Source organism: Mytilus edulis, chromosome 11 (genome assembly GCF_963676685.1).
Source record: "Mytilus edulis chromosome 11, xbMytEdul2.2, whole genome shotgun sequence".
NCBI classification, from domain to species: Eukaryota; Metazoa; Mollusca; class Bivalvia; order Mytilida; family Mytilidae; genus Mytilus; species Mytilus edulis.
This window is the reverse complement of record NC_092354.1, coordinates 39,206,604-39,232,036: the sequence shown is the minus strand read 5'-3', so window position 1 is coordinate 39,232,036 and position 25,433 is coordinate 39,206,604. Positions and strand designations below refer to the sequence as shown.

Genomic DNA, 25,433 nt, shown 5'->3' with positions numbered 1-25,433 from the left:
TTTTTACCTTGTTCCAGGTGTTGTTAACTGTTATCTGAGATAAATCTACATTGTTAACTTTTTTCAACCCACTGTTAACTTTTATCAGCATTTTTGCATTTGTTGTTAACTTTTTTTTGCCAAAATCGAGGTTTTGTTGACATGTTAACGGACCCCATATTGCCCCTCTTCCTTTATTTACATATATTAATTAAAAGATTAGGACGCTATTTGTCGGAAATAAAAAGTGTTTTTCAAAATCATCTAATCTAATTTCACTACTAATTTAATTTCTGATGTAACACGTCTTCTGATTGGTTAAATGTATTTTGTCCGTCAGCTTATAATATTGCATAATAAGACTGCGAAGAGGGGTCAAAAGTTGTGTACATGTATATTTACTGTATTATACGACTTATTTCTAGCCAGGTCACACATGAAGACAAATGTGTATACGATATAATAGTACAGAATGGATTGATTTCATGTCAATTGAACACGATTCATTATTGATATTTGTCATTTTTGGTCTTGTACCTGCACGTGGTTTTGTTGTTCCATAACAACCATTCAAGCTATGTTTGTTTGTTTGTTTGATTGATTGATTGATTGATTGATTTATTGATTGATTAATGTTTAGTGCAACTTACAGCAGTATTGCACTTTTTTTGCGATCAGTTTGCATGGAGGAGGCTTGAAAGAACTACCAAATTTTGGTATGAATCCCAGCTCCCCGAATTCCAACCATTCTATTGTAACGTATTGATGAATAACATGTGATAATTAAAATGTAAATGTCCATTAGCTTCCAATATTCGACTTTGAGCGTTCCTTGTGACCTCTTTAGACGCAGGCCATTTATACAGTTCTGTTACATATTTTACATGAATATGGATGCAACCAGTAGTTTTAAGTTCATGGATCATTTGTATATTTGCCGTGACAAGATTAGTCAAACGTTGGAAGTACTTGATAAATTGCATGCTTATATTGGTGATTTAGAATCTGTCCAAAGTTTTGATTTTTCCACCCTATATACCACTTTGACTCATAATCTTGTTAAGAAAAAATGCACATACCTAATTAAATGGGCATTTGAAAATTTGGAATGCGAATATATATCATTATATGTTCACACTCTTTTAGGTCATGCTTAAGTAACAACAAACAAAAGAAAGATGTCAATTGGACCTGCTTCGATAATATAATTGCACTAATTTTTTGCTAGATGGAAATTTCGTTCGTTATGGAGATTCCATATATCGTCAAGTTATCGGAATTCTAATGGGGAATAACTGTGAACCACTTATAGAGGACCTGTTTATGTATTGTTATGAGTTACAATGTATGACTGAAATCAACAAATACCCATAGAAACAACATCTGATATAAAAAATGATAACACTTTTAGATATTTGGATGGTATATTGGCTCGCAATAATTACGACTTCAGTATGTTCACTAAATATATTTATCCTGCTGACTTTAAATAAAGCTAATACTAACAATGAACACTGGCCTTCCTTGACATCTATATCTATATCTTTAAAGGGAGATTGGTACCAAAATATATGATGAAAGAATGGTTTTTCATTTCCTATTGTTATTTATTCATTTTTAGATGGTGATATAAAAAAAAGATGTGGTATGATTGCCAATGAGACAACTCTCCACAAGAGACCAAAATGACACAGAAATTAACAACTATAGGTCACCGTACGGCCTTCAACTATGAGCAAAGCCCATACCTTGTCACTATCTTATCTTATATATCTCAACTTTTTCGATTTGCTCGTGTATGTAACAACGCATATGAATTTTACGAAAGAAATATCTGTATTACTGAAAAATTATAACAACAGGGTTTTCGTTATCACAAACTAGTCAAAACATTTACTAAATTTTATCATCGATACTAGGACATCATTTGCAAATATAAAGCAACATGCATACATCTTATACGTTCAGGTATTTCACATCCAATCTGTTATGGTGATATTATTTACAAAGCACAAAAACGTCGGTATTCACCTCAAAATCTAACCAAACTTTTAAACAGACTTACTAAGAAGGGATATAGTAACGATAAAGTTGTCGTGTTATTAAGGGCATATTTTGGTCTTGATATTGCTTTACTCATAGGGTCTTTGCATAGGGAATAAACAAATTTAGCACAAAGCAGATGTTGGCATGATACGGGTTGTGTTCTTCTCATATATTTTATGATGGTATGCTACTAAAGCTTAAACGGAGGGATTGTGATTGATTTTCATATGATGAAGACATAATCAGTTTAATTGTGGTCTGGAGCTGACATGTCAGTAACAGCTGTACCTTTGCTTAGTTTCTTTTGTTACCTATTTTGACATCATACTATGTTTTTTTTTGCATTTTTGCTGTTTAAGTTAATATTTATCTACTTAAGTTTTCGTTGAAAATGCAGAAAATGGGTAAAAATCATCATTAACGGGCCATAACTCCTAGAAGGAGTTGATGGACAAATTCAGCCATTTGACATATTTGTAGATCTTGTCCTGCTGATCCTTTTTGCTGCAAGTATAAAGTTTCTAACTATTATAGTGTTCAAAATAAAAGGCAAAAATGTTACAAATTGGTAAAACATTGTCATTTAAGGGCAACTACTCCTATAAAAAGTCAACTAAAGATTTCGGCCATGTTTGACTTATTCGTTGATATTGTCCTGCTGATAATTTTTGCTTTCAAAGTTTCTATCTATCTATTATAGTTTACAAAATATTACCAAAAATGAAGAAAAAAAAACAACAAGAAATGAGCTTACAAATTGACAGCAAACCGAGTTTTCTGTATTATGAAGGTAGCCGTTGTTGATATTAGGAGCGCAGCTAGTACCAATGAAAATGATGTATTTTAATGTATGGCGCTTTCAGGCTTGTTTGAACTGCCACGTTCTGTGCATATTTTCCAATGTATCAGGGATCATATATCCTGAACGGTAGAATTGAAAATAGTCAATATCGAACTTGACCTTCATTTTGTTATCAGTAACCACATATTAAAATTTGAAAAGAATTGGTTGAATGGTTCATAACTTTTAGCACATAAACTGTTGGCTGCAGCCATCCGCCATCTGCTCGCCTTACTTCACCATTTTAATAACCAGATTTTTCTTTTGGAAAACCTGGTTCAAAAACGCAAAAGTCATCATTTAAGGGCAATGAATCCTGTAAGTTGTCCGAGAATTTTTCTCATAATGGACAGAAGGCGGAAATTAACATTTTTTCTGCAACGTCAGATTTTCTCCATCTATAACAGTTTTCAAGAAAATAGACAAAACTTGCATTTTACCCCTATGTTCTATTCTTAGCCATGTCTGCCATGTTGGTTGGCAGGCGAGATCATCCGACATATTTTTAAAGCAAGATAACCCAATGATGATTGTGACCAAGTTTGGTACCAATGGTCCCATTAGTTTCAGAGGAGAAGATATTTGTAAAAGTTAACTAACAACGATGAAGGACAACAGACGATGGACGCCAAGTGGTTGGTAGCATTAGCTCACACTGGCCGTTTTGGCGAGATGTGCTAAAAATAGGAAGACGTGGCCTGATTGCCAATAAGAAAACTATCCACCAGAGACCAGTGGAAGAGTTTCTGGTGTTGAAGGCCGTACGGTGACCTATAGTTGTTAATGTTTGTGTCATTTTGGTCTTTTGTGGATAGTTTTCTCATTGGCAATCATACCACATCTTTTTTTTATATGAATGATGTAGATTTAAGCATTTATATGTCACCGTAAAGCTTTCAACAATAAGCAAAACCCATACCGCATAGCAAGCTATTAAAGGCCTTGACAAGACAAAATGTAAAACAATTGAAACAAAAAAAACAAATGGACTTATTAATGTACAAAACAAAAAACGAAAAATAAATATGATAGAAAGCAACCAACAGCAACCACTGAATTACAGACTCCTGACTTGGGACAGGCACACAAAGAATGTGGCAGGGTTAAACATGTTTGGGAAATTTGGAGCACTCATTACCCTCCTGCTAACCTGGGACAGTGGTGTAACAGCACAACATAAGAACAAACTGTAAAAATCTGTTGAAAAGGGCTGGACTCATCAGATCGATACATAAAAAACCAGATGCTCCGCAGGGCGCAGCTTTATACGACCGCAGAGGTTGAACCCTGAACGGTTGGGGCAAGTATGGACACAACATTCAAGCTGGATTCAGCTCTAAATTTGGATTGTGATTAAATAGCTGACACAGCATAGGTTTCTGACACAGAATGAATGTGGTCTAATAAACTTTAAAAAAAAAATTTGCCTTTGAGCAATTCACTATGCTGTTGAATATCAATCCTCTCAAAAAAATGTTTAAAGAAATTTTCTTTTTATTTATGAAATCTGAAATGAAAAAAATTGACCCCCCAATTTTTTTTTCACATCCCCCTTTCCCTTATTTCAAAACTGATCTCAATTCAATTTTCTAATGAAGTTTGCAACCATAACTACGCATTTAAATACATCATAAAATATTAAAATGTAAAAAAAGTGCTTGTTATCACTGAATGGTAAAGATTGTTTTAATCTATCAGTTGGTAGTAAAAGTGAATATACATTGTATATTGTATAAAACAATGATTTAAGTTGATTCAACTACTATTCTGGACAAAGAAAGATAACTCCAATTGAAATCCAATTGGAATTTCTTGCTATTGCACAATATTGTGCAATTAGATATTTCTTGCTATTGTGCAATACTGTGCAATTGAAAATATTTGCTATTGCACAATACTGTGCAATTGAAGATTTCTTGCTATTGCACAATACTGTGCAATTGAAGATTTCTTGCTATTGCTGAATACTGTGCAATTGAAAATTTCTTGCTATTGCACAATACTTAATATAATAATTGCACAATACTGTGCAATTGAAGATTTCTTGCTATTGCTGAATACTGTGCAATTGAAAATTTCTTGCTATTGCACAATACTTAATATAATAATTTTGGATCTAAATTTTTGATGAAATCAAACAAGGTTTAATTTTGGACCCCGATTTGGACCAACTTGAAAACTGGGCCAATAATAAAAAATCTAAGTACATTTTTAGATTCAGCATATCAAAGAACCCCAAGGATTCAATTTTTGTTAAAATCAAACTAAGTTTAATTTTGGACCCTTTGGACCTTAATGTAGACCAATTTGAAAACGGGACCTAAAATTAAGAATCTACATACACAGTTAGATTCGGCATATCAAAGAACCCCAATTATTCAATTTTTGATGAAATCAAATAAAGTTTAATTTTGGACCCTTTGGGCCCTTTATTCCTAAACTGTTGGGACCAAAACTCCCAAAATCAATACCAACCTTCCTTTTATGGTCATTAACCTTGTGTTTAAATTTCATAGTTTTCTATTCACTTACACTAAAGTTATGGTGCGAAAACCAAGAAAAATGCTTATTTGGGTCCCTTTTTGGCCCCTAATTCCGAAACTGTTGGGACCTAAACTCCCAAAATCAATACCAACCTTCCTTTTGTGGTCATAAACATTGTGTTTTAATTTCATTGATTTCTATTTACTTAAACTAAAGTTATTGTGCGAAAACCAAGAATAATGCTTATTTGGGCCCTTTTTTGGCCCCTAATTCCTAAACTGTTGGAACCAAAACTCCCAAAATCAATCCCAACCTTTCTTTTGTGGTCATAAACCTTGTGTCAAAATTTCATAGATTTCTATTAACTTAAACTAAAGTTATAGTGCGAAAACCAAGAAAATGCTTATTTAAGCCCTTTTTGGCCCCTAATTCCTAAAATGTTGGGACCAAAACTCCCAAAATCAATCCCAACCTTCCTCTTGTGGTCATAAACCTTGTGTTAAAATTTCATAGATTTCTATTCACTTTTACTTAAGTTAGAGTGCGAAAACTAAAAGTATTCGGACGACGACGACGACGACGACGACGACGACGCCAACGTGATAGCAATATACGACGAAAAAAATTTCAAATTTTGCGGTCGTAAAAAAACTAACAAAAAAAACTAAAAGAAGTTATTCAGATTTCAGGCAAAGAAAATGTCTTCTATTTTTTTGTAATGTAATGGGAAATTCCTTATTTGATCAGAATCAATGGTATCCACAATCATCCTGAGGATCACTTTCTGTTGTTTTTGTTTTTGTTTTATTTGCTTCAACAGTTTTAAGTGTTGATGATGTACCACAGATGTCACATGATAAAAGTTATCTAATGACCTCAGACTTTAATACTTTCTATAGTTGAGATGCATTTACAACATGCTATGTATATGATAAAGTACTTGTGTTCTATCATTAATACATGTACCATTTATGTGACAGTGTTTAGCAAATGTTGAGTATTAAATTTACAACAATCTTTGAGTTGACACTTCCTTTATCTTAAATTTCATTTTTTACGAATAATCATACAAATTAGGCATGAATAAAGTACACAATATCTAGTGTAATGATATTTTTTTTTTATTTTCTAGTGTAAAAAGTAAAATCACAAAAATACTGAACTTAGAGGAAAATCAATTCGGAAAGTCCATAATCACATGGCAAAATCAAATAACAAAACGCATCAAAAACGAGTGGACAAGAACTGTCATATTCCTGACTTGGTACAGGCATTTTCAAATGTAGAAAATGGTGGATTAAATTGTATGATATTTTATTTCAATGACTAAATATTTATTATATTCATTTAAGATTAAGGCTGAAATTCATTTCCTTTCCGTACAATTAGAAACAGGAGACTGCACAGTGGGGTCTAATTCGTGTTATTTGGCACTCTGTCAAGTGCATGAATTTACAATGAAACTTCATAAAAACTAAATAGAAAATATCTTATTAAATCTTTGTAGCAAATGAATAAATCATACATAAACAAATGCTTCATTCTATTTTTTTTTTTTTTTTTAATAAAACAAGAGGCTCCTAAGAGCCTGAATCGCTCACCTGGAATTTTTTGTGCGGATCTTGCATCAATGATTATGTTTGCTATTTAATGTACTTGTTTAAACATGCCATTTTTTCATCATAGTTTCTGCAAAATAACAAATAATTTGGTAAAAATCATCTTTTAAGGACAATAACTCCTATAAGGGGTTAATTGAATATTTCGAGGTCAATAACTTCAAAAAGAAGTCAGTTGTAAATTTCGGTCATGCTTGACTTATTTTTAGATCTTACTTTGCTAAACATTTTTGCGTTTTAAAGTTTCTCTGTATCTATTATTGTTTCTGCAAAAACTTGAAAATGTAATAAGAATCGTCTTTTGAGGACAATAACTCCTATAAGGGATCAATTGTCAATTTTAGTCAGTTGACTTATTTGTAGATCTTACTTTGCTTAACACTGTTGTTGTTTTAAATTTCTCTTTATCTATTATGGTTTTTAAGATAATAACCAACAAGAATGTGTCCACAGTACACGGATGCCCCACTCACACTATCATTTTCTATGTTTAAAGGACTGTGAAATTGGAATAAATTCTCTAATTTGGCATTAAAATTAGAATGATCTTATCAAAGGGAACATGTATACTAAGTTTCAAGTTGATTGGACTTCTACTTTATCAAAAACTACCTTGACCAAAAACTTTAACCTGAAATTTGCACTATCATTTTCTATGTTCAGTGAACCGTAAAATTGGGGTCAAAACTCTAATTTGGCATTTAAATTAGAAAGATCATATCATAGGGCACATGTATACTAAGTTTCAAGTTGATTGGACTTCAACTTCATCAAAAACTACCTTGACCAAAAACTTTAACCTGAAGCCAAAAACTTTAACCTGAAATTTGCACTATCATTTTCTATGTTCAGTGAACCGTAAAATTGGGGTCAAAACTCTAATTTGGCATTTAAATTAGAAAGATCATATCATAGGGCACATGTATACTAAGTTTCAAGTTGATTGGACTTCAACTTCATCAAAAACTACCTTGACCAAAAACTTTAACCTGAAGCCAAAAACTTTAACCTGAAATTTGCACTATCATTTTCTAGCAGTGAACCGTAAAATTGGGGTCAAAACTCTAATTTGGCATTTAAATTAGAAAGATCATATCATAAGGAACATGTGTACTAAGTTTCAAGTTGATTGGACTTCAACTTCATCAAAAACTACCTTGACCAAAAACTTTAACCTGAAATTTGCACTATCATTTTCTATGTTCAGTGAACCGTAAAATTGGGGTCAAAACTCTAATTTGGCATTTAAATTAGAAAGATCATATCATAGGGCACATGTATACTAAGTTTCAAGTTGATTGGACTTCAACTTCATCAAAAACTACCTTGACCAAAAACTTTAACCTGAAGCCAAAAACTTTAACCTGAAATTTGCACTATCATTTTCTATGTTCAGTGAACCGTAAAATTGGGGTCAAAACTCTAATTTGGCATTTAAATTAGAAAGATCATATCATAGGGCACATGTATACTAAGTTTCAAGTTGATTGGACTTCAACTTCATCAAAAACTACCTTGACCAAAAACTTTAACCTGAAGCCAAAAACTTTAACCTGAAATTTGCACTATCATTTTCTATCAGTGAACCGTAAAATTGGGGTCAAAACTCTAATTTGGCATTAAAATTAGAAAGATCATATCATAGGGAACATGTGTACCAAGTTTGAAGTCGATTGGACTTCAACTTCATCAAAAACTACCTCGACCAAAAACTTTAACCTGAAGCGGGACAGACGGACGAACGGACGAACGGACGAACGAAAGGACGGACGAACGAACGGACGGACGAACGGACGCACAGACCAGAAAACATAATGCCCCTCTACTATCGTAGGTGGGGCATAAAAACAAAGAAAATTCATAAAATTTATGACTTCAGGGGCAAAGACTCCAAACTGGGCTGTCCGATTGGTCTTAAAATTATGTGGCTGATAGATAGATAGATCTTAACATGCTTATCATTTTTACCCTTCGTCAGTTTTGTATAAACTGCTTTAGATTTTGAGATATAACCTCTACAGAAAAAATGTTGAGGGCCAGTTGATGGCCATGTGGTGGACAGTTGAGGTCTAGCTGTTTTAAGCAAAATAGTTGAGGGCTAGGTGTTGAACATATTAGCTCAACTCAAACCTGGCCAAGCACTGTATGTTTGATAGCTGTCGCTCAACTGGCCCTCAACTGAAGCTGGCCATTAAGTTGAGGAAAAGTTGAGCGATCAGACTTTGAATGTTTTGTAGTTGAGGGAAAGTTGAGCATTCAGACTTTGATTTTTTTTTATACTAGTAGTTGAGCAAAAGTTGACAGGAGACATATTTATTTTATTATTAAGACAATTTGTTTTAGAAAGTATTACTAATAAAATAAGAATATTCTAATATAATGAATTTGGTATAAAACTATAGATCTGTTTTTATTTACTAGATATCTTTTAAAAAGCAAGGGTAAAGCATTCATGTAGTCTGTTGTGAGTTGAGATCTTTCAGCAGTATTTTGGCTATAAAAATACACAATTTAAATTTATTTTTTCTACAATGTGTAGTCATCAGTTTGCAATTACCAGATAATGCTCAACTTTTAAAGACCTAGCCCTCAACTTTTAATGACCTGGCCCTTAACTATTGGCCACCTAGCCATCAGCTTTAAATTACCTGGTCCTCAACTGTGGGCCAGTTAGCCCTCAACTATATTTGCTCAACTGTTGGGCACCTAGCCCTCAACTATGATACTTTCTCAACATTGCTCAACTAATTTGCATAAAGTTGAGCATTGATAGTTGAGAGCTACCTAATTTGCATGGCAAAATCACAGGTAGCCCTCAACTGGCCCTCAACTATTTGCTCAACTGATGGCCAGCTAGCCCTCAACTGTCAGTTCAACTGGCGGTCAGTTGAGCAATGCAGTTGGCCATCCTATCATTTTTCTGTATGGGAAGCCAAACACTGCATTTTACCCCTATGTTCTGTTTTTAGCCATGGTGGCTATTTTTCTTGATGAAATTGAATAAAAATCACAAAATTTATACTAGATACCCTAAGGATCATTTTCCTTGGGTTTGGTTAAAATTAGTTCAGCAGTTTCAGAGAAGATCTTTGAAAAAGTTTACAACAGACGACGACAGACGCCAAGTGATGGCTAAAGCTGTCCTTTTAGGACAGGTGAGCTAAAAAGTGAAATCAGAACTTTTTATTTTCTCAACTTGTCAATTTTGTATACCAAAGTACACATGTACTGTAAAGACATTTTCGGGTTTTGGTTTGTATTTTTGAAGCTAATAAAATACATAAAAAAGTCTATCAAGCAAATAAAAATATTTGAATGCAACTGAAATAAGATATTGAGGAACTGTCAGTGCCCTTACTGCAATACTCCTTTGTAATGAAATTGAGTCTACTTATATCATTATGATCATGTTATTAATGATTTTATTATATTAAATATTATCTATTCATATATATATAAATATATGCCAACAAATTGTACATAGAGATAACAGTATTGTTTAAAAACTTCAGAGTAGAAAAATAATGCAATGGGCTGACATGGATTGATACTTGATATGTAAAATAAAAGTTATATATATATATATGTTTTAAATAATTACAATGTTTGACAAAAGAATCAACATTAAAAAAAATTCAACAAATATTATCAAATAAAAGCTGAAATACAATGAAATAATAAAATCATTGTTTTAAACATAGTCGTTAAAATCAGGTTCAATATACATTATAACAGTATGTATACACCTTTTGTTTAATATGTATTTACATGTGATTAAATTCATGAATTTTTTTAATTTAAACTATACAACATACATGACATACTACCATTTTTCAAACTTGAGGAAGTCTGTAATATCTGATAAGGTACAAAATAAATGCAGAAATACAGATGTTGATGGGAATGATTTTTTACACCTGGCACCATTTTGTCATCAATATATGAATTCAGTATATGTAATTGTTTACTTTTCATGAACAAAATTATTTTTGATTTTCTAAACTACATCTACTGAAAAATCTACCTCAATTTGGCAAAAATCTTGTTTTGAAAAGATTTTATAAAAATATCACCTTAAAATGTGTAATGATCAGATTTGGACAATAAAAGGCTATGTAATATTTGTCCTTTTTTTAAGAAAAAGTAGTATGGGAGTCATCCTGAAGAGAAAATCACAGGATATTAAATTACATTTTTTCAAAGAAGTCACTGAACAATGAAAATGAGTAAAAAAAAACAACAGGCATATGCCAGATGGAAAATTCAGACCATAACTTGCCTAAGACATCTATATATAAAGCTCCTATTCCTCCTGAAATACAAAGCTTTATACAAGGAGCTAACATCACTTCTACCAAATTCTCTCAATGTATCGCATTGGCAGAACAAACATAAATCATTTATCATTATAGAAAATATGTAAGAGTTATGCAAAATTACAAGCTAGCAACTTCGACATGTGGTTTCCTAAATATGATTTTAAGAACCTATCTACCTGAGACTGTACCTACATGTTGACAACCATGCTGCCAACAATGAAATTAAGGTGGTACCCAACACCTTGACTGAAATTTATTTGGCTCGTTTAATTTTCATAAAATTTTTACAAAATACTTACTTTGACCCTTTGACAAAAATATAAAAATTTCAAAAAATTTGAACCAACCAATTAATCAGAAAAATTACACTGGTTATCAGTCAGAGATATAACTCTATAGGGTTATTACAGAAAATAACTTGCGTGTGTTATTACAGATACTTTTCCTTAAATTTTCTAAATCTGTAATAACATATGTTTGTTATTTGTAAAATTCTTTAATCTATAGTGGACTCTAGGGAACTCTTGAGACTTTGCGCAGAAACTAAATGCATAGCCTTGCTAATTAATTTTTAAATGGAATTAATACATTTTTGATTAACCATGGTTAATTAATGAGACAAGGCTATTTAGGAATTAACTTAGCTGTGATAACAAGGCTTAGTTATTATAGGAATGTAACTTATTATATAAGACACTTGGGAATTACTGAGAAACTTGCGCAGAACCTCATTACATGCTCTGGTCATTATTTCTTACAATAAATTAAAATACATTGTAATTAAGCATGATTTATGTCTGAGCAAATGCTTTGAAGTGATATAGAGAAGCTGTGATAACACCCTTTAGTTATTACAGGCATATTTTTTCTGTAATAACATATAGGTGTACTATTCAAAATTGGAATACTATGAACTGTTACATCTTTCAATAGTTAAGTATACATAAAGAAAATAGTAATATCAATAGAACTTGTATACATTTTAACTAAACTTATGAAGTATATTGTCCCTTTGAAACATGTAACATACGTATGTTATCACATTTCTTTGATTTTTTAATCCACAATAACAAATGTATGTTATTTTCCTGTAATAACCCTATAGAGTTATATCCCTGACTGGTTATATAGCAGTTTGACAAACACCAATTTTGATCACTGAGAAGCTTAAATATTCCTTTTACAACACAACGTAATTAAAAGGTTTAGCTGACTTTACAGAGTTATCTCCCTGTAGTGTTAGGTACCACCTTAATCAAACTATGCAACATAATTGATCAAATCCACATTAATTTGTGTTCATTTACAAATTGAAAATGGCCAACTTTCAGTCAAGCAACATATTGGAACCAGGCTTAGTGAAAACACAATAGTTTATAAGAATTTTTACCTTAAAAAAATCAGACCTACTTACCGGGGTATACTATAATTTTTAGGAGAGTTTTTTTGGCTTTACTTCAAATGAAAGAGATAGACTTAACTTTAAAGAACCTCAAATACCCCATGCCCAAGATAAAGGGGAAGAGCTAATATTGACCTGATGGAAGTTTTTTTCTTCTTTGCATTAAAATATGATTTTGGTTTATGATTTCAGACAGTAATATTGTGTTACACAATTCCATATTTATTAACTTTGACCTTGGTGACATACAAATCAATAGAGATCTTCCTCTTATTATATTTGACCATATATCCAAGTTAGGTGGCAATCCCATATTCTGGTATATGAAAAACATTTGTATGGTTGGCAGTCAATACCATAAATGTAGATTTGTCATTTTTCTTCATCATTACTGGAAAGAGACTTTTGTTTTAAAGGAACACTCGGAACATCCAATTCAAATTCCATCTCCTTTAATGGGTAAAATTTTTTTTGCATGGAAATTGTTTTTTCAATCAAATTTAAGCGTTTCGGAGCAATACGACATAAAAAATCACATGTTCCTTTTAAACTTTGTACCTCATCTACTGAAAGTTTAGGCTTTAACGTAGAATGATTCAATGTCATCCAAATCTTTAAAATGTTTGATAAATTTAATGTTTCACCCTCTGCACTAAATTTATTCTTATTCCAAATCGGAATCGGATCTCCTTTATTTCTAAACAGGATGTCATTCTGTGTATCATACATATAAATATCAAAGTAATCAGAATTTGCAACAATAGTAGGAATTAAAAAAGCTTGAGGAAGTGTTTTGCCTTTATTTAGCTGACATACCCTCTGGTACATTGAATACGTAATTGTCTGTGCAACAACTTGCTCCATTGTTTCCTTTTTTCGTAATGTTGTTGATTTAAAATCAGTTTCAATTATCTGATTTTCTGCTTCGTCTACATCAAACTCTATGTCACCTGTACTGCAGTCTTCTGGATATATAATATTACAGCTACCTCCTGCCATAGTGAACAACATGATGTCTGGTCTTCCATACCATAAATATTCACTCCCTGAAATAACATAAACAATGAATTAGAATGATTAGAATTTAAATAATCAATTCAAATCTTGGCCCCTGTGCAGAAGGCTTACATATATAGCTATTTATTATCTGCTATTTTCAAACCAAAACAATGAAAACTTCAGCCTTCTGGCAGACACAATACCAAGCTTAAGGCCAATAGTAAAGTAATAATTGTGACAAGATTCTGTTATAAAGTGTCCCAAATAAAGTCCATATTAGATCAACATGGCAAATAAAAGAAGGCTCCCATTTCAAATTATACGGCAAATCCAGCAATTTTTCCATTTATAATGGGACATAACTCGAGAACGATGTAAGTGTCGCAACCCCAATTCAAACTTGATCTGTGTTTGGTGGTAATACACATTGTGTATATTAGTTTCATAACATTTAGTGGAGGCAAACTAAAGTTAGAGTGTGGAAACGGCAAATTTAGCAAATTTTCAATTTATAAAGGGACATAACTTGCGAAACATGTATAATATTCAATTTTAAAAGTTTTTTATTTCTTTTTGCATTGCTTTGATATTGTGATTTTTTCTAGTAATTTTAAAATTATTAGTATTCAACTTATAACTTTAATGGTACCAATGTTTACTGCACCAGTAAATTTCAAATTATTTTGATTTTTGTGCTTGTTTAACGATTCAATTTTTAAACAATTTCAATCATGAAATTTAATATTTTCAAGCTGATAAATATGCTTTGCAATCATACCATATCTTCTTTTTTGTATTTGGGCAGCAATCACTCATTTATAGAAATTCTTTGTTTTGAACAATAAGTAGGCCTAAACAATAGGACATAAGAACATGATTTACATTCATTCTTTACGATTAAGACACATCAAATCCTGCAATTTCATTAGTCAAGAGCACTTTGCTATATTCAAAGTTTGTATACATGTTAAATTCATGTTTATCTGTAAAATCATTCATTTCATTGGCTAATCACTGTACACTTTTGTACATGTAATTACATCGATCAACATTTAAAGTTAAAAAGGGGGAGGGTTGACATTTCAGAAAATCTGGTTTAATCTTGTCACATATTCATGTGGCTGTTCAAAGAAATATATTATATGCCAATTATGACAAATAACTCACCAATTCCAGTATTCCAATAACTTATCTGCTGACTACATTTCATGCAAGGACAAACATCAAACTTATGATAGTCATTTGTTAAAAAACAATGATGTCCAGATAACCGAATAGTAAGCCTGGAAAACAGATGATTGGCTAATAATGTGCAAATATATGATTCATCATCTTTTATAGGTCTATCTCTTTTTTCAGGTATTCTATGCATGCATCTCAAACATTCCTCATGGAAATCTGCAAATATATATACATGTTTGCATTAGATATGTAAATAGTTAAACAAGAGGCTCCTAAGAGCCTGCATTGCTCACCTGGAATTTTTGTGCAGATCTTGTATCAATAATTATTTTTGCTATTTAATGTATATTAATACTTGTTTAAACATGCCATCATTGTTTCTGCCAAAAAAAACCACCAAATAATTTGATAAAAATCATCTTTTAAGGTCAATAACTCCTACAAAGTCTTGACTTATTTGTAGGTTTTACATTGCTGAACATTTTTACCATTTCATAGTTTCTGCAAAAAACTAGAAAAATTGGTAAAAATTATCTTTCAAGGGCAATAACTCCTGTAAAGGATCAATCGACGATTTCATTCAAGTTTCACCTTATTTACTAAGGTCTTTAATCTTGCTGAACATTTTTGGCCATTTAAACTTTCTGTCTATCGATCATAGTTTCTGAAAAAAACTAAAAAAAATGGTAAAAATCATCTTTCAAGGTCAATACTCCTACAAGAGGTCAATTGAAAATTGAAAATGTCGGTCATGCTTGACTTAATTGTAGGTCTTTCTTTGCTGAAAATTTTGCCTATTAACATTTTTCTCTAGCTTGTCTATCATAGTTTATGCAAAAAACTTTAAAAATGGTAAAAATCAACTTTCACCATGTTCATGGGCAATAACTCCTCTGAGGGATCAATTGAAGAATTTGGTCATGTTTGACTTATTTGTAGGTCTTCCTTTGCTGAACATTATTGCCCTTTTAAGTTTCTCTGTGTATATCATAATTTCTGCAAAAAAACAAGTAAAAATGATAAAAATGTCTTTCAAGGGCAAAAACTATAAGGGATTACGTGACGATTACAGTCATTATTACTTATTGAATGTCTAACTCTGCTAAACATTTTGCCATTTACAGTTTCTCTTTATCTATCATAGTTTCTGCAAAAAACTTTTAAAATGAATAAAATAGTCTTTTAAGGGCAATAACTCCTATAAGGGTTCAATTGACGATATCAGTCGGTCTGACTTATTTGCATATCTTACTTTGCTGAACATTTTTCTGTTACTGTTTCTCTCTATCTACATTTGTATTATTATATTCAAGATAATAACCAAAAACTGTAAAATTTCCTAAAAATTTACATTTCAGGGGAAATAACCCCGCAATGGTTTGAATGATTCGTCAGAAAATTTCTTGGCAGATAGATCTTGACCTGCTGATCATTTTTACCACGTCGATCAGTAATGAGTTTTGCTTTAACTGCTTTAGTTTTTGAGATATATATACATATAAGCCAAAAACTGCATTTTACCCCGTATGTTCTATTTTTTAGCCATAGGGGCCATGTTTCTTGAGGAACAAGATTAAAAATCACAAAATTTATACTAGATACCTTAAGGATCATTTACCTAAAGTTTGGATAAAATTGGTTGACTAGTTTCAGAGGAGAAAATCTTTGAAAAAGTTTATGAAGGACGATGGACTTGTGAGCTAACAATCATGTTTCAGAGACTAAAATATCAATCAGTACACATCAAATGGATTGAGTGTTAAGACACCATAAACAGTCTCCTTCTGAACATGCATGAAACATTTGCCATGGGACGTAAAGCAAACAACAATCAATCAATCATAAACAGTCTGAGAAAAACAAGACCTTGTGCAATGCAAAAAATATAAGTGTCAACAGGATAATCTTGTAGAACAGTAAGCAATGGTAACATAGATAAAACAATATTCAAAGATCTTACAGTGTTAAATTGATAACCTTTCAGATTCAGTTTATTCAAAGAATCGATAAGTTTACATCGTATCTTCATTTACTGGCTCTTTAAACAACATCATTGTTAAAATTAGGATGTGATAATCCACTTGTAATTAAAGTACCTTTGTCAGCACGCTCACATACCCTACGTATACGCACCCACATTGTCACTCTTAGACACACAGAATCTCACCAGATTCCTAAGTTTTAAAGACTCATAACTCTACAAACTTCAACTGATGAAAATTTTCTTGTGGATATGCACATTTACATATTATGTCCTCATTAACTACAAAGATTCATGAAATTCTGTTGTGTTGTTTCAGAGAAGTTGTGATGACAAACTGTTGCAGTAGTATATTTAGCCCAAAATTCTAAGTTCAAAAGGGCATAAAGCCTAGAAAACAAATTCAATCCTAATTTCCTGTAGATATGTACATCTTCATAGTATGTCCTTATTGTATAAAAAGTTTCATGAAATTCTATTGTGTGATTTCAGAGGAGTTGCGATGACAAACTTTTGCAGTAGCATATTTAGGCCAAAATTCTAAATTCCAAGGGGCATAAATCCTAGAAAAAAATTCAATCGTAAATTCCTGTCGATATGCACATCTACAAATTATATGACCTTATTATCTACAAAGTTTCATGAAAAACTGTTGTGTGGTTTCAGAGGTGTTGTGATGACAAACTGTTGCAGAAGTATATTTCTGCCAAAATTCTAAGTTAAAAAGTGTGGTTTCAGAGGAGTTGCGATGACAAGATTCTAAGGTAAAGGGGCATAAATCCTAGAAATAAAATGCTACGCAGGGCGCAGCTAGATACAACCACAGAGGTTGAACCCTGAACAGTTGGGGCAACGAAGTATAGACACAACAGTTAAGCTTGATACAGCTCTGAATTTGGATTTAATCATGATTAAATATTTGACAGGGCATAGGTTTCTGACACAGAATGAATGTGGTCTAAGAACTTCAAAAATTGAAATTGGACATTTACCTATTATGGTCCAATATCCAAAATCTAATTAAAAGGTTAGATTCAGCATATCAAAGAACCCCAAGAATTCAATTTTTGATGAAATCAAACAAATTTAATTTTGGACCCTTTGGACCTCATTGTGGACCAATTTGATAATGGGGCCAAAAAATCAAAATTCTAAATACATGGTTATAGATTCTGCATATCAAAGAACCCCATATATTCAATTTTTGTTGAATTCAAACAAAGTTTAATTTTGGACCCCGATTTTGAGCAACTTGAAAACTGGGCCCAAAATAAAAAATCTAGATACATGTACATCTTTAGAATTCAATTTTTGTTAAAATCAAAGTTTAATTTTGGCTCCTTCGGACCTTAATGTAGACCAATTTGAAAACGGGACCAAAAATTAAAAATCTCAATACACAGTTAGATTCAGCATACATGTATCAAAAAAACCCAATAATTCAATTTTTGATGAAATCAAACAAAGGTTTAATTTTGGACCCTTTGGACCTCAATATGGACCAATTTGAAAACAGGGCCCGAAATCCAAATACTTAATACAGCGTTAGATTCAGCATAATAAAGAACCCCAAGAATTCAAGAATTAATCCACATTGAATTTGAAATTGGTCAAGAAATAAGCAATTTATACAAAGTATTGTTTTTGGCCCATTTTTGGACCCTAATTCCTAATCCTTTAGGGCCATAACCCTCAAAATTAATCCAAACCTTCCTTTTTTAGTATAAAACCTTGTGGTACAATTTCATAGACATCCATAGACTTATACTCAAGTTATTGTCTGGAAACCAGAAAATCTTTTTTTTGTCCCCTTTTGGCCCCCAATCCCTAAGTGGGACCATTTATAACCCCCAAAATCAACCCCAACCTTCCTTTTGTGGTATGGAATCTTTTGGTTCAATTTCATAGAGATACATTCACTTTTTTTATCTTCAAATTATCATGATTATACAATAAATGTACATCTATTACATTGTACATAAATTTTCTTCTAATTGACCATGCTGACAATGTTTCTGCAATTTACTTTTTTACATAGATCAATTATCCCTAAAGTTCTATTAATATAAAATTAATTTCAGAAGGGTAAAAGACCAGAAAGTTATATAATACTATAGCACACACGCGACATGTCGCAGGTCCGTGACTGAATTAAAGTACCTACGCCTTATTTTTAGCCTTGATTTTTAGTATTCTTATTGTCATCTGAAAAAGTCATGCTGATATAAGATGCAGTTTTCTCTGCTTTCAAAATCTTTCTGTTTGAACCCGTGCTGTTTTTTTTACTACAACTGGAAACTACATGTGACATATAGGGAAAGCGGTAATATGTATTCTTCCAGAAGCGACAATACTAACATGTTCTTCATTTATCATGTTTATCACTTTTTATAATGAAAGAGCTGATAGCTCTGAGGTGGAAGAAGGTGAATAAAAGGTAACCTGAATTACCACAAAAGCAGCCCCACTTACCAAGGCTGCTTTGATCCATTATCGTTATGATGTATTTTTTTTTCTTCAAACAAGAAAAGGTCATAAGTACATGGATTTCCCATCCGTACAATCATTTTCTATGTTCAGTGGACTATGAAAATTAGGCAAAATCTTTAAATTGGCAGTAAAATTAAGAAGATCATATCATAAGGAACACATGTGCACTAAGTTTCAAGTTGATTGGATTTCAACTTCATCAAAAACTACCTCGACCATAAACTTTATAACCAGAAGCAGGATGAACGGACAGACCAGAAAACATAATGCCCATAAATGGAGCATAAAAATAGTAAGGCTTGTTACATACCCGCCAACTTTTGAAAGTTCCCATAGGTTTTTTTTAGTGCACAACAACAATTTTAAGGTTACAATTGTAAGCGAAGTATTTTGCACGATCTGGATTGTCTAGAAAAAGTGTCATATTTGTATGATGAATTTACATGCCTTTTTCTTAAGTCTGTTTGCATGATTCTAGTTATTAAATCGATAGAAGAGATGAAGCTAGCAGATCAGTGTTTATTTTCTTGCGTAAGAATATTAGATGCTTGTTGAAATTTCCAATTTTGAATTATGCACACAAAGATGGACCTTTAATAGGTTGGGAACAACACTCCAAATGAGGGGTAACCTTATTGGAAGAACATTACAACCCACTGTAAAAAATGAGCACATTTTTATTCATATTATTTGATGAAACTTTCCCCCAAGAACTATGCATCTATTAAGTACTTAATGGTCAAAATATGTCAAAAGAATTTTCTGTTGTTTCTAAACTTAAATCTTCTTTATTAACTTGACCCCTCATTTAGAAAAGTTGTTCCAAATATAAGAATTTTCCCACTTTTGAGTTTAATAACTAGAGGCTCTAAAGAACCTGTGTCGCTCACCTTGGTCTATGTGCATATTAAACAAAGGACACAAATGGATTCATGACAAAATTATATTTTGGTGATGGTGATGTGTTTGAAGTTCTTACTTTACTGAACGATTTTGCTTCTTACAATTATATCTATAATGAACTTTGCCCATTAGTAACAGAGAACTATATTTGGTAAAAATTTACATAAATTTACCAAATTAATGAAAATTGTTAAAAATTGACTATAAAGGGCAATAACTCCTTAAGGGGTCAATTGACCATTTAGGTCATGTTGACTTATTTGTAGATCTTACTTTGCTGAACATTATTGCTGTTTACAGTTTATCGCTATCTATAATAGTATTCAAGATAACCAAAAACAGCAAAATTTCTTTAAAAATTACCAATTGGAGGGCAGCAACCCAACAACCAGTTGTCCAATTCATCTGAAAAATTCAGGGCAGATAGATATTGACTTGATTAACAATTTAACTTCTTGTCAGATTTGCTCTAGATGCTTTGGTTTCATAGTTATAAGCCAAAAACTGCATTTTACCCCTATGTTCTATTTTTAGCCGTGGCGGCCATCTTGGTTGAATGGCCAGGTCATCGGACACATTTTTCAAACTAGATACCCCAAAGATGATTGTGGCCTAGTAGTTTCAGTGGAGATTTTGTAAAAGATTACTTAGATTTATGAAAAATGGTTAAAGATTGACTATAAAGGGCAATAACTCCTAAAGGGGTCAACTGACCATTTTGGTCATGTTGACTTTGCTGAACATTATTGCTGTTTACAATTTATCTCTATCTATAATAATATACAAGATATTAACCAAAAACAGCAAAATTTCCTCAAAATTACCAACTCAGGGGCAGCAACCCAACAACCGATTGACCGATTCATCTGAAAATTTCAGGGCAGATAGATCTTGACCTGATAAACATTTTTATCCCTGTCAGATTTCCTCAAAATGCTTTGGTTTTTGAGTTATAAGCCAAAAACTGCATTTTACCCCTATGTTCTATTTTTAGCGGTGGCGGCCATCTTGGTTGGTTGACCAGGTCATGCCACACATTTTTTAAACTAGATACCCCAAAGATGATTGTGGCCAAGTTTGGATTAATTTGGCCCAGTAGTTTCAGAGGAGAAGATTTTTGTAAAAGATTACTTTAATTTACGAAAAATGGTTTAAAATTGACTATAAAGGGCAATAACTCCTAAACGGGTCAACTGACCATTTTGGTCATGTTGACTTATTTGTAGATCTTACTTTGCTGAACATTATTGCTGTTTACAGTTTATCTCTATCTATAATAATATTCAAGATAATAACCAAAAACAGCAAAATTTCCTCAAAATTACCAATTCAGGGGCAGCAACCCAACAACCGATTGACCGATTCATCTGAAAATTTCAGGGCAGATAGATCTTGACCTGATTAACATTTTTATCCCATGTCAGATTTCCTCAAATGCTTTGGTTTTTGAGTTATAAGCCAAAAACTGCATTTTACCCTGTTGTTCTATTTTTAGCCGTGGCGGCCATCTTGGTTGGTTGACCAGGTCATGCCACACATTTTTTAAACTTAATACCCCAAAGATGATTGTGGCCAAGTTTGGATTAATTTGGCCTAGTAGTTTCAGAAAAGAAGATTTTTGTAAAAGATTACTTTAATTAACGAAAAATGGTTAAAAATTGACTATAAAGGGCAATAACTCCTAAACGGGTCAACTGACCATTTTGATCATGTTGACTTATTTGTAGATTTTACTTTGCTGAACATTATTGCTGTTTACAGTTTATCTCTATCTATAATAATATTCAAGATAATAACCAAAAACAGCAAAATTTCCTCAAAATTACCAATTCAGGGGCAGCAACCCAACAACCGATTGACCGATTCATCTGAAAATTTCAGGGCAAATAGATCTTGACCTGATAAACATTTTTACCCCATGTCAGATTTGCTCTAAATGCTTTGGTTTTTGAGTTATAAGCCAAAAACTGCATTTTACCCCTATGTTCTATTTTTAGCCGTGGCGGCCATCTTGGTTGGTTGACCGGGTCACGCCACACATTTTTTAAACTAGATACCCCAATGATGATTGTGGCCAAGTTTGGTTTGATTTGGCCCAGTAGTTTCAGAGGAGAAGATTTTTGTAAAAGCTAACGCCGGACGACGACGGACGACGGACGACGGACGACGGACGCCGGACGCAAAGTGATGAGAAAAGCTCACTTGGCCCTTTGGGCCAGGTGAGCTAAAAATCTTAAAAATGTTCTTTCTTTTTTTTCAACAGTAAAATGACCCCTTGTTTTAAGGGACACCACTCATAATGGGGGGGGGGGAGGGGGGGGGGGGGTCCCAACCTGAATACAAAAATAAAATATGTTACAACCAGTATTATGTCAACAAATTACAAAATGTAGTGAAAAAAATACTATTTACTATCTTTATCATAGTAGACTCCGGACAATCGGATACCCAAAATTTCAGCTAAAAATATCCGATTACCCGATATATACAATTAGACGATGAATGTATATTCAATGAATATTCTACAATAATAAGTAGATCTATTGCTTAATATGTGAAAGGGCTGGAGGATTGATGGAGTGATTTTTATCAGTTACATCACCACGATGTTTGCCAGTGGCGTAGCCAGGATTGAAATGATGTGGATGTTTTATAAAATATTTTGGACCTTTTCATGCAGAACACTATTTTTTATTTAAGCACATGTAATTCTCCAGAATCCGACACTAGCTAGATTTTTGTTAAAATTCAAAATACCCACGGGCACCAGTTCATATATTTTTATTGTTAACCAAATTTTATTGTTTCCTCAAAACTACCATCATTCAATTCATAAACATTTGATGTAAAGTTTCCCACCCAATCTCATATTTGACATATCAAAAACGGACCCCATTACAGCGGCACTTCTGTATAATTTAGGAACTTCGGAATATTGGAACTGAAGTGCTTTCTCTTTCCAGGAATTTGAGTGCACAACCTTGGGTTTTTGATTTTCGATTACCGAGCTAAACGCGTTGCAGGAGACATAAAAATACGGGGCATCCGATCGTCCGGTCTTGCTACATTATATAGCACTCTCATGTGTACAATTCTTGTCAGATTAAGTGAAACTCATATACAGTCAGGGGACTTACTTAAATAAGTGATTTTCTAAATCACTGATTCAAGTAACATTATTTCCATAAAGGTTGGAAGTTAGAGTTGTCATTCTTTAATAATCACCTATTTAAGTAGTACAAATTAATCACTAGAAGAAGTGATTTAATTTTATTATAGCTTTAAATATAGAATACTAATGATCCAGGAACTAATTATGTTTCTAAACTTATCAGAACCAACATCTGTGTTGTCTAGGATGACCAGGTCATTTCAGGTGATGACCTTGTACTGAATCTAGGATAATGACCTTGTTTAAGTATCAGACCTCAATTTCCTTCCCAAAAATCACTTCTTTAAGTATCATTCTTTTAATAACCTCCACTAATTTCAACACCCCTGATCAGTGAAATTTTTATTGCGAACAGTAGAATTTTATTACATAATCTGAAAGATGAAACCTTGAACTTCACAGGAAAAATACTCCCACTGCTGTGAAAAATCTTTTAAGAAAGTATCAGTTCATTATATAAAGCCATTATTATAGCATTTTTTCAACTAAAATAGAATTTTCAGCTAAACATGCTAAATGATAGCATCAAAGGCATAAACCTTGCTACTTAAAAGAAGCCAAAAGTTCATATTTTTTAATTTTACTAATTAAAAGATATTATTTAAACCTATGTGTTTAAAATTTTGAAAAAACTACAAAATCCTAATTTGTGACAAAACCTCGAATTTGCTACTCAAATAAGTGATTTAAAAATCACTTATTTCAGTAAGTCCCCTGACTGATTATGTACTAAAATTGTACAATTCAAGATGGCGGTATACCCTGAAACTACCTTAATCTGTTAATCAAAATTTAACATAACTTTTAAAATTTGATCATTTCTTCTAACAATACTGGTATACACTTAGTTCAAATACATGTAATAATAAATGACGTCTTGAAGACTCCGACGTCGTCACAGCAAAAAATTAAAATAGCCTTTCAAGACGTCATAATTATTTGGACTAGAATACACTCATATTCCAGTATCATAGTATTTTTGAGAGAAAAAACACAATATTCGAATAAAATTTTATACCAGTATTGTTAGAAATACTGGTACATGCACCAGTGTACATTCTATACCAGTATTGTGATCACCAAGTTCAGGTGATCACAAACCTTTATCAAGGAAATCATGATGGGAAATGCAAGCCCTGGAATAATGTATCAACATGATCAACTGGGAGATAAATACTCCATATGCAGGCGCTGCATAATATTTAGAAAAAAAAGGCCCCAAAAAAAGGGGGGGCATTCCCCACGCACCTTTGATTTTCACAACATGAGTTTATCATTTGGGGATTTTGACATAAATCAAAATGAATACAAAAACTACAATTTCTTACATACCTTTCTTTTCTAAGAATCCTAAAATAAAAGCGTCCGTAAGGAACTGAAGACTTGAATCTGAACATTTCTTTCCTTCGATGTTTAGTTCAAGAGAACGGAAACCATCCTCAAACATGGACTTGAATGAAACTCGTTTAGTGACAACCCCTTCACCTTGTTTCATGATTTCCTTTGCTTCCATTATATCAAGAACTTTTCCGGATTTATCTTCCAGATACTGTATAGTATCAACATTAGCCCTGGAAAAATTTCTACCTAATGCATATTCTCTTATTCGTAAGGGTTGAAATTCTGTGTCTTCGAAATCACTGAGTGATTCTCTTATAAGTCTGGAACTAGACGCGTTCCGTGATAATGCAGATCCTTTGGAATACAAACAAGAAACTGGGGAATACGTCAACTGTAAACGAACCTTGTTGCACAACCTCGAAAGAATACTTGTCGCCATTCTGTTCTGTCAGGGGAATATAAGTAAGGGGAGAAAACCAATGCTAATATGCTTCTTCTTCTTCTTTTTCTTCTTCTGTATGTATAAACTTCCAATTATGGAACACCTCCGCAACGGATATTATCCAGACGGGAGTTAATTAAAACTTATATTGAAAATATGCACTATAGGTTTTCAACAAATAACATAAAAAATTTAGATTCACTGTACACGGATAAAATCTAAACTATTTAAGG

The 25,433-nt window shown here is 32.5% G+C and overlaps 1 protein-coding gene across 1 annotated transcript; it reads right to left on the bottom strand.

Moving 5' to 3' along the window:
• Positions 1 to 12,307: 12,307 nt before the first annotated feature.
• Positions 12,308 to 25,218, bottom strand: LOC139495549 (uncharacterized). The gene is made up of 3 exons (XM_071283816.1): positions 24,750 to 25,218; positions 14,857 to 15,087; positions 12,308 to 13,736 (listed from the first exon to the last, which is right to left on the bottom strand). Exons 1-3 carry the CDS (start codon positions 25,195 to 25,197, stop codon positions 13,063 to 13,065), a joined length of 1,353 nt encoding a protein of 450 aa, XP_071139917.1. The 5' UTR covers positions 25,198 to 25,218; the 3' UTR covers positions 12,308 to 13,062.
• Positions 25,219 to 25,433: the final 215 nt, after the last annotated feature.